This window comes from Rattus norvegicus, chromosome 14 (assembly GCF_021556685.1).
Source record: "Rattus norvegicus strain SHRSP/BbbUtx chromosome 14, alternate assembly SHRSP_T2T, whole genome shotgun sequence".
NCBI lineage: Eukaryota > Metazoa > Chordata > Mammalia > Rodentia > Muridae > Rattus > Rattus norvegicus.
The window spans coordinates 78,600,305-78,611,298 of record NC_141547.1 but is presented as its reverse complement, the minus strand read 5'-3'; the positions used below and the strand labels follow the sequence as shown (position 1 = coordinate 78,611,298).

The following is a 10,994-nucleotide window of genomic DNA, read 5'->3' as shown; positions in this document are numbered from 1 at the left end:
TGGGACAGGGTGACCTATATTATGTACAGCATTGTTTAGTATCTGCACGGATAGGAGGGGACCTGCCCTGAGGAATGCTCTGGAATAACATGGCAAGGAAAGGCTTCAAGGGAAGCTTTTTATCTCTTGTCTCTCGGCCACTGCTTCTGCTGCAGGAGCTAGAGAGCTGGTTGCAACTTATTTTCAGCCCCTCTCTGTGAAGAAACTGATGCACGTCCCCAGGGTATGCAGAAAAGTGCCAGGGCTGAGACGCTAAACAGCAGGAGGAAGCACACCCATGCTGTGGCCCTCAGCATGGATCTCAGCAGCTGGGGGAGGGAGGAACGATGAAGGGAGCTCTGGGTTCAGTTCAGTGAGCTCAGGAAACTCAGAGGGACAGGGACAATCCCACCCACCCACCAGAAGCACAGCACTGTAACTTGGAAGTGGGTATGGCAGATGGCCTTGGGAGAGGCTACCCTAAAGGCCTGTTGAGGCAGCCTGAAGACTCAATGGCAGCTCAATAGAAGGCGCTTTTGCAGCATCTCTTCCCCCAGAACTCGAGAGCTGGTACCAGCCTGTGAGGGCAGAGGCTAAGAGTGAGACCTGGATGTAGCTCCTTCTGTTCAGCTGGACGCTTCAGAACCCTGCCCCTTTGCTGGTCCGAACCTGGAGGCCCATTTGTAACACGTTAAAATGAGTCTGGGGCATAGTACCCGTGCTATGGAACAAAGCTCTTTGCGATTACACGTTTTCGCTCTGCCTGAATTCTTCTGGAGCACATCTCAAGAGTCCACAGTAAACATCTCCACTTCTTCCACACAACCCTGAAGTAGGAGAGCTTTCCTACACTGCCAGCATACCTGAGGACACAGGACAGCTCTGTCTTCTAAGATCCCAGTTACCTGTTCCTCCTCCCTCCTGCTCCTCCTCCTCTCTCCTGTTCCTCCTCACCCTCCTCTTCCTCTTGCTTCTTCTCATCCTCAATTTCTCTTCCTTCTTCCCCTCCTCTTTTTCCATCTTTTGTGGTACTGGAGAATAAGTCAGAACCCTTTCTGTTTATTTTTATTTAAGATCTTATTTTTAAAAAATGTTTTTATTATTTTTAATTATGTGTACACATGTGGTTTTGTGCATGTGAGCGCAGTTGCCCTCAGGAAGGCAGAGGTGTCAGATCCCCTGGAGCTGGAACTACAGAAGGTTGTGAGTCACTATTGATGTAGGGGTTGGGAACTGAACCTGGGTCCTTGGAAGAGCAGCAAGTGCTCCTAACCATGAGCCACCTCTCTCTCTGGCCCCAAGATTTTTTATTTTTAAGAGTTTCTTTTGCTAAGCTGCTTAAGCAGGTTTAAGCGCAACATTCTCTTGTCATTCAGCTCTCAGTTGTCTCTCTCCCTCTCTCCCTTTCCTTCTCTCTCTGAAGACAGTCTAGTCTGCATTAGCATGGCTAGAAGCAATTTAAGGAAGAGTTCTAGGAGAATTTAAGGGTCAGGAGTCCATAATGGCGGGGGGGGGGGAGGGGAGGGGAGGGCATGGTGACAGACAGCTAGAGCAGAAAGCTGAGAGACTGATTTCAACCACTCAGGAAGTGAATGGAAGGAACTGAAGTATGGAGAACCTATAAACCCTTAGAGCCAATCCCTCGGGACCAGTGAGACCAGCTGGTGGGGGTGCAAGCTGGGCCCTACCTTGCTTGGTGAACTAAGTAGCTAAGTCCTGTGGACTCTGAATAAGGGGGATGCATTCCCTTCATTCCCCCCATGAATCCCCTCACATCCCCATGAAGGAGAGGGGTACAAGAGCATCCTCGCTGCTGCTGTTACAGGTCCTGGGGAAGAGGCTAGTGCACAGCAGTGGGTTGATCCCTTTGGGGTTGCGTATCAGATATTTACATTATGAATCATAACGGAAGGAAGTAGCAAGGAAATAATTTTATGGTCGGGGGTCACCACAACAGGAGGAACTGTATTAAAAGGCCACAACCTTAATGTAGTCTAGAACCCAGATTTAGAAGACTATGGGGGCATTTTCTTCCTCCCCTGCCTGAGCTAAGATCTCAACCCAGCCTTGGAGGCCTGTGGAGAATACGCAAAAAAGCATCTCAGGAGTGGCCACTCCAACCTTCTTCCTGCCCCCCTCCCCACCTCCCTCCATTGAAGCCAAGCAAATTCAGGACTCAAAGACTGGATTCTGAGAAATTCCAGGCCTCAGGGAACTACAGTGATGAGGCACTAGAGTGCTGCCAGCAGGTAAAGGCTCTTGGGGTAAGGGGAGGGATGTCCCCTGAGGTCAGCTCCAGAGGGTGCCTGCTGTACCATTCCCATCTAATTGTCCCTGCCTTTTCCAGCAGTTGGCACTGTACTTGCTGTCCTGCTGCAGGAACACTTGGGGAGAGTGCATATGGCCAGACCTTGCACATCAGTCAGCCTTGGGTCTGAGTGCACAAAGGGCTGATGGTTATAGGTTTGCAGTTTGCTGTGGGGTGAACTAGCGATGTTTTGGCATCGGTGACCAGATTCAGGTTCTTTCAACACCTTATCCTCAGCAGACAAAGGATGCTCAGTTGTCCCTGAAGCCAGCTGGCACTTCCCTCTCTGAATAGTCTCAGCAAACAGGAGTCCTGGGCTGCTGCCCTCGCATTCCCAGCCTGTGGTCTCTTGGAGGACAAACCGGTGTCCAAAGCATACAGCAAGGTTTGAGCCCTTGAGAGAGGCCTACACCGCAGTACCCTGGCACTAAGGAACTCTCTGGGGAGCAGTAGAGCCCAGCGCTTGAGACTCCTTCGTCATGCCAGCTTTTCAGTCTTGGAGGTTGCTGGGGACAATGGTGGGCGTACATGCGAGGTGGACCTGGTCACAGTAGAGCACTGGTGGGGATATGGGGTTCAGGGCTGAAACATTACCCCTCCTAGGGTAAGGAGTACAAGATGGGCAAACAGGCCGGAGAGACGGCTCAGCGGTTAAGAGCACTGACTGCTCTTCCAGAGGTCCTGAGTTCAAATCCCAGCAACTACATGGTGGCTCACAGCCATCTGTAATGAAATCCGATGCCCTCGATGCCCTCCTCTGGTGTGTCTGAAGACAGAGACAGTGTACTCATATACATTAAATAAATAAATTAAAAAAAAGATTTATAAAAAAAAAAAATGGGCAAGGAATGCTTCAGAGCCTGTCAGACTCAGCCAAGGTAGTGCAGGTGGGGGGAGCAGCTTGTAGTGCAGGTGGGGGGGAGCAGCTTGTAGGGCAGGGCTCTTTCTGTCATGCCATTCCAGGCGGCAACGAAGAGGAAGAATGAGCACACTTACGACATGGGCTCCTGGGCTTTGGCTTCTGAAGACCAATATCCTTGGCAGCTCTGGTGCTTCTCTACTAACCTTCAAGACACTCTAGGAGACATTGTCTCCATCTGTGACAGGGCCTGTAGGGATATAAAGCCTTCCCCACCCCTTGGTCTCCAAGTGGTACCTGAACTATGGTCCACACACTCAAGAGTCAGGGGGCTGGAGAGATGGCTCAGCGGTTAAGAGCACCGACTGCTCTTCCAGAGGTCCTGAGTTCAAATCCCAGCAACCACATGGTGACTCACAACCATCTGTGATGGGATTGGATGCCTTCTTCTGGTGTGCATGAAGACTCCAGTGTACTTATATATAATAAGTAAATCTTAAAAAAAAAAAAAAAAAGAGCCTACAGTGCAAGACAGCGCTGGGCCAGCTGGGCTTCCCGGTCTTGGTGCTTTCAACAGTGCCAGCTGAGCAAGCAAACAGCTGGTGAGCACCTTTCAAGGTCTGGGCACGCTCTGTTCCGGTTGCAGGGAACTGTAATTGGTCACTTACCACATGTGAGGCTCACAGTGTCAGAGCATTGGTGGCATTGGTGGCCAGCTGCTTAGGCAACAGAGGCTTTTATGTTCTTTGAATGCCGGGCTGCTCACGCTCCCAGGGGCAGGGGCAGGGGCAGGGGAAGGCTAACTGCTACTTAGCACTGTCCCTTCTCTTGCAGGCAGAGCATCTGTGAAGCACCTGAAGAGTCTGTAAAGAAATCCCATGCACGCTTGCCTAGGAAGCGCAAGGCCCTGGGTTTGGTCCCCAGCTCCGAAAAAAAGAACCAAAAAAAAAAAAAAAAAAAAAAAAAAGAGAGAAACCCACGCAAAGCAGAGGGGGTTGTCAGCACAACTTGTGGGCACATCTGGACTCGGGGAACAACAGGGAAAGGGGCTTGGCCACCTCATGGGATGTACCTGCTAGTTCCCAGGAAGAATGTCATGTCCTTAGATCCCCACTGAGCTAGGAAGTTCAGTGACAGAGATGAAAGGAATGCTCTACCTGTCAATGAGGCCCCTGCTCAATCTCTGCTGGGTAACAGGCCGTCAAGCTTCCGTTCTGACTGCAGGGTAGGCTAGAAGTCTGTAGCATGGCTGTGCTCCTGTGGGCACCCAGACCTAGAGAGAGTTATTACAAGATACCTATAGGCACATATGACGTTTTCCTTCACTCTTGTTCAAACACTGACTGGTTGTTTATTGCTGTTGTATATACACACATTGTGCATGTTACTGTGTACTGTGTGAGTGCAGTACATTCTAGGCATGCATTCAGAAGTCAAAGGGAGGGGTTGGGGATTTAGCTCAGTGGTAGAGCGCCTGCCTAGCAAGCACAAGGCCCTGGGCTCGGTCCCCAGCTCCGAAAAAAAGAAAAGAAAAGAAAAAAAAAAAAAAAAAAGAAGTCAAAGGGAACTTTGTAGGCCATTCTCTCTCCACCTTTCTATGGATCCTGGGGATCAAACTCGATTCAGTAAGCACCTTTCCCACTAAGCCATCCTGCTGACTTCTGAGGACAGGGCCTATTGGGGATATGGACCAGTTGGCTGCCAAGCAGGCCCTACCTACTTGCTTTCCCAGCTCTGAGAGGCTAACTGCTCACAGGAGGAGGAGGGGATCTGGCTTCCTCTTGTTCTTCTCAGTTCAGAGGAAGCTGTTTATTCACTTTAAAGGATTGCTATGATAAATAAAAACAACAAACATTTTTGAAATTTTTATTTGGTGTTAACTCCACAAGAAAACAAAACAAAACGAAACAAAAAAAAATCAGTTACTCTGGTGTACGTGAAATCAGAACAATACAACCACGGGGGAAAAAAAAAATCAGCCCAGGAATGGAGCTGATAGTTCAGTGCTACGGATATGCAACGCGCTTCATACCACAGTGCGTTTCAGCGTTTGCCAACTTTTTTTTAATGCTTTTTGTGATCATCCATTCACAAAACTAAAACCACACTTTAATTCTGTACCAAAGCCTCTGAGCTTTAGCCACTTAACTACAAAAAGAAACCAAATACAGAATCTAGTTATCCCTTTGCCTTTGATGACCCACCGTGTCCCCTGTGGAGGGCCTCTCCCCACAGCCGAAGACGTAGGTGTCTTTGCCACCTGGAGCCTTTCCTGATGAACAATGGCTGTCCAGGTCACCCAAGCTCATGGCTGAGTATGAAATCCATTTGGTCATAGCAACAATTTCTAGGGTAATCGTGATGGCATTGATTTTAGGAATTTACAATTTCAATTCTTTTTGCCTTTGATGATAGGTTATATTTCAGTGCAGATGTTAATCAAATTTTAGGAAGCTCCAGAAGAAAAAATACATAAAACTTATCTGATACCTGTAAATAAATAAGAGCAACATGAAACCTTCCACATGCACACACGCACACACAAGCCACTGTAGAGTGTCAGAAGATGTGCTGTATGAAAACAAACCCTAAGGTGGTAAGATGCCCCAGCCAGCAAGCCAGGCTCCCATGATGAGGACGCACAGGACTACAGGGCCTGCACAGTCTCCATGGTGTTTCCTGTGTTCCTGAGAAACAGGCAACAAACTCAAGTACCACCAGCAAGGCCTGAGGGGCAGCTCCACTCCCAGCTAAGAAGCCACACACATGTCCAGTGCTGCTCCACTTACTGGAGAGGCCAGTTCAACTACTTCAGACCTCTCAGCCACTCCTGATGTTCTGGACATGCTGAATCCATGTCATAGACAAGGTGTTTTTAAAAACAACAAGCTGGTTAAAAGAGAAAAATAATTTTGGATGTTTAGGTTTTGCACAATTGGCCCTACTAGCACCTGTGGCAGTGCTGCAAGAGAGATTCAAGGTGATCAGCACACTTAATGTGACTGTGAGGCCTGCTGCCTGCCTGCTTCACCAAGTCACATGAGGCGATGATCAGAACAGCAATCACACAGGTCTGTGGGAAATTCCTTTGCCCACCCCAGCCCACCGCAAGCACAACTTGCCCAGAACATTCTCTCAAACACAAAATGAGATACAAGCTATACTACATCACAGCCACAGGAGCAGCTAGCTGCAGCAGCCGAAGATTTCTTTGGGGTAAGAGGTGTCCTTACTGCACATGTCAAATGTTTTTAAGTTCACTTGGAGACTTAAGTTCAGATAATAATTTGCAAGTAAGGTCCTCAACTATGCACTGGAGGGACAGTTCAGAGAACCACATTGTGCCTGCTGTAGACACACTGCAGTAGCAGAACTCATCTATCCACTACCCCGTGCCTCGAATCCTTGGCTTCTTCAGCTAGCAAGAAAGTCATAAGCCACAGTAACTTCCATAGTACTTTAGGGGAATCCTAAGAGAAAGCACAGTATTCTGTAAGTCTCTAAAGCACACCCTTGTGTTCCTACAGCAAGGTCCATGAGATCTTCTGAATGAGCCTGCAGATGAGTCACCATGCTTCCCTCCTCCTTCAGCAAGGCCCTGACCCACTGCAGGGGAGGACTGATCTCCTGGCTCAGAGAACAGAGCTAGAGTCTCTGGACGGTGGCGGTTGTCGCCACAGTGCTGACAAGGTGATGGCGACACAGCCGCCAGAGGGAGGCCTGCAGCTGCGATGCAGAAGCGGGACGCACTAGGACAAGCACATGCACACCCATTCCTCACTGGACAGCACAGTCTAGTCTACTTCAGAGAGCAAGAACTTAACAGCTTGGAAACAAATCTTCAACAGGACAGCTGTCCTCAACGCTAAAGTAAGCAAGAAGAGAAAGGGAATCACTGGTGCGGATCAGTTAATGGAAGAGGAAGCCTAAGTTACTGCTTTAGACTAACAGGCCTCACAGCGGGCAATCTCCCGTCAGAGCATGTGCAATGACTGCTACTACTCTGCAGGGTCACAGGTGTGTTCTGGAGAAGAGGTCCTCTCTGCTGGGGCCCACCCACTCTCCGCCGGCTTCGGAGCCCGTGTCGCCCGCGTCAGAGCTGGCACTGGAACACATCTTCCCGGGGAGGCCATTTGGTTTTGTCTCAGAGCCCCTCTCTCCTGTGCATCTTGCTTCATAAACAGAAGACACCTACAATTCAAGAAACAATTTTCAATACACCAAAAATCAGACAACTCCCCCCAAAGGCTCAGTCTACTCCCAGACAGAGAAGAAGAAGCAACCACTGACATATCCTATAGAAAGCTACAAAGACGCGAAGACGCACGGTCTCAGGGAACACCTTCTCCTTTGCCTTGAAGGGTCTAATCCTAATTCTGCACATCTAGAGTCACAGGAATCTATGTGGCTACACTAGGGTAAGACAAGGGGACTCCTTAACTCTCAACAAGTCTTTTGAGTACCTGGCTCAGGGTAGCCCGTGGAACTTCACACAGGCTCTCCTGGGTAAACAGACATGGTCATGTACAGGGGCGCACGGTTCCAGCAGACAAACAAACCAAAGGACAAAGCTTCAGACTGTAGACATGAGGACACTGGCTATGGGACACTCTGAACAGGGGCAGAGCGCTCCAGAAGGTGGCACTCCTGAGCAAAGGCTGGTGCTGTGCATAGCACTGTCAGCATCACCAGGTGCAGCAGAGAGCATCTTCTTGTGTTTAAGGGAAGGCTGGCATCTGGGTCCTCAATGATACTAGATGGCAATGGTAACCCTTCTGCCAGCCACAGTAACTGGCAATATTTCCCAGTGCATCACAATATCCACCGCGAGCATCACTCCACCACAGGCCCTGTTTTTGAGTTCAAGGCGGGAACACAGAAGACCTATGTGAGAGCAAAGCCCACAGGCTTCCAGGCATGGAGGGAGTCTGAATTTCTTCCAAGTGCACAGCATAGTAGCATGTGTCCTACAGCCAGACAATGGGGTGTGCAGCCCTATGCTCCATTTCCAGACACTTCCATTTTGTATTCTGCAAATGCATGAGTATGCCAAGAATACTTAGTGCACAGGGGTGTTTTTCGGTCACTATCTTGCAGAATGTCTGTTAGGGACAAGCAGAAGCAAGGACAAGACGAGAAAGACTGTGGCTACTGCTGAGTAGCAGTGGTCTGAGCCATGTGGAAAGGATGGTGTGGAGTAAAGAAGTGGATGGAAGGTGGAGGTGAGATACATTAATTAACAGGCTGGCAGACACACTGTGGGTAGAGGTGAGAGGAAGAGACAGGTGAAGAGACACTCACTCAGGGTGGAAGGCTATGGGGTGGCCTTGCATGTGGTCTTAGACATATTAACACAAAGTGATAAGTCAGTGGGATTAGCACTATATGGTGCTTTGGAAAATTCTTACAGATAACTCTGAGAAGAAAATAGGTTTCCTTCAATTCACTGATCTTAACTTGCCTAACGGTGGAAAGCTTGAAACTGAGCTAAAAGTAGGTCAAGGACTTGAATGTGCCTTCATGGTGCTCACAGGCCTGTTAGGGAGACAGAAGTGTCTGGGATGGTGGGACCCCACCCAGAGAGTACACAAGAGCACAGAAAGGGCTCACACAGGTTGGAAAAGTACACTGGAAGGAAGATGTTGCCCCAGGAATGAACAAGAAACAACAGGCTTGGCACAGCATTTAAAACCCCTGTGCCAGCAGTGTAGTGCCAGTGGGGGGACATTAGGGGCTGTTCATGAAAGTCTGGCAACTGGTTGGGAGTTGTGGGTAGGGCTAAGGCCCCAAAGAAAGGGCCAAGAGGAGAAAGGCAACCCCCAGGATCTGGGGAACATAGGCCAGGGGTGTGTCACAGGACCCTCAAGTTTGTGACTAGAATGGTAGGGAGGAGGACAGTCGACTTACCCTATTAAAATCTAACAGACGCTCTTCACGACTGGGTGTCTCTTTAGCATCTGGATATTCTTCTATACCATTCTCTCCCTTGGCATTTGTATAACATTCTTAATCATTGTGAATGGAGAAGGGAAAAGAGGGAAAGGGGGAAATTCAATTAAGACAATTGAAACACACACCCTTGTTTCGCCTCGCTGAAAGGCCTCCCCCCCCCTCTGGAGATTTAGGTTGTCGCTGAAAGCACAGCCAGTCTGGAGGGTATGAGAAACGTGACACCAACTGAAAACTCCAACCACGAGTATGTAATGAATAATAAAAACCAGGCCAGCATAAGCATATTCTACCGTAAAACCTTATCCCAACAATTCAACAAATATACACACAGATCTATGATGTAATGGTCCTGGGACACAGGGGAAAAGACCAGTGAGACCCATGCTCTCAAGAATGAGTGTCCAGTGGGAGATATGCTCATGGAACAGGAGCAGAGGTTCCAGAGAGGCAGCCCAATGAGAAAGCAAAGCAGGCCACCAGCTGGCCTCATCTAACTCAACAGCATGCCCATGTCGGTAACGCCTGTGCACATGGAGGCTCATAGTCCAGTAGGCCAAGGCTCACAGAATGAGAAGGCAGTGTAGCCTGGAGTTAGAGGAAGCCAATCCAGCAGCAGCCTCAACTGTGTTTCATCTATGCACTGCATTATTTAGTCACCTAAGGAATTTGCAGAAACCTAGGCTTTGGGAGATTGAACACCAGTCCTTCTAAGAAGTTTCCAGGTGATTCCTGAGCAGCAGCCCCTGTGCTAAACGTAGTCTTAGTTTAGCCTCTTGTCCACTGACCCATGAAGAAATTGCTGATGGAGTTACAGAGAAGGATGCATTCTCCAAATAAGCTAGTTCAGACCTGGCGCTGACAAGAGCTCAGACGTGATGATCCCTTAGCATCCCTGCTCGATAGAGTTATGCCACACGTGTCAATGGATGTTATGACTCCTGTGTGTCAGAGTTACAGAAGACAAGGCCAGCCTTAATGAGTGCTATACTCTTGGGCACCAGGTACAGACTTTGCTTGCCATGTGGACATTCTCCATAACCTATGAGTCCTGGGCAATCCTTGAATAACCCTGGCTTTAAGTGACAAGGACCATAGTAGATGCCAGGTACTGCTTCTTATTTGTGACATGACTCTGCAAGCCACATACCCAACCTCTTTAGAACAGAAGCAACATCATCCTATTCAAGGAGGTGCTACATGAGAAGTGGACAGGGATAGCAACATCTTCTATAGCACCATCCTGGAACATGGGTTCTGGGTGGCTGGGAGGCCACTGAGCTCTCGTGGCCTCATTCCATACACACACACAGCAGGGCCAGAAGAGAGACTGCAGAAAGTCCATCTTCACGCCTCCATGCAGGGGTTTGGCTGAGAATCATACTGAGCTCATCCAATGTTCTTGTTAATGCTACTGTTTGTTGAGCAAAAAACTGTATGTGGGTTACAGCTATAGGCGCCCGGCCTGCGGAAGTGGCATCTTTATTCCTCACAATCATCCCAATAGGGATGGCTTCCTTTTACAAATACAGACAACAGAGCAGAGAAGCCCAAAAGTTATGCACAGAGGCACTCCAGCTCAGCCTTGCTCCTCCACCAGTCTGTGCTGCTCCCCAAAGGGCTCACTCCACACAGCCTGAATAATGCATGCCTACAGCAACTGAGCCTCCAAAGCACAACACAGCAAGCACTGGAGAAAGCGACCAAGCCCTCTGTAGTCTCTACCCTAGCCAGCCTTGTCCCTACCACACTCCTGAACCGTGCTATCTATGCTCTACCCCACACTGCTCCTCCAATCCCAGCTGCTGTGCTGGTCTGTACCCTACCTCCAGACCCCATTGAGAAGACACATCCAGGACAGGCAGCCAGTGTGTCTATATATCCCCAGAGCAGCACTTT

General features: G+C 49.1%; 1 protein-coding gene across 4 annotated transcripts in view; it reads right to left on the bottom strand.

The window, feature by feature from the left end:
- Positions 1–4,998: 4,998 nt before the first annotated feature.
- Positions 4,999–10,994, bottom strand: part of Kiaa0232 (KIAA0232 homolog) — a 64,784-nt gene continuing 58,788 nt past the window's right edge. For 2 of the 4 annotated variants that reach the window (XM_087584313.1, XM_087584315.1), the window contains one exon: positions 4,999–7,337. In XM_087584313.1, the coding sequence (XP_087440439.1) occupies positions 7,321–7,337 (17 nt within the window). In that variant the 3' untranslated portion in view covers positions 4,999–7,320. Of the gene's footprint in view, positions 7,338–9,053; positions 9,152–10,994 lie in introns of all 4 variants that reach the window. The other 2 variants (XM_087584312.1, NM_001109388.1) reach the window with 2 other exon arrangements.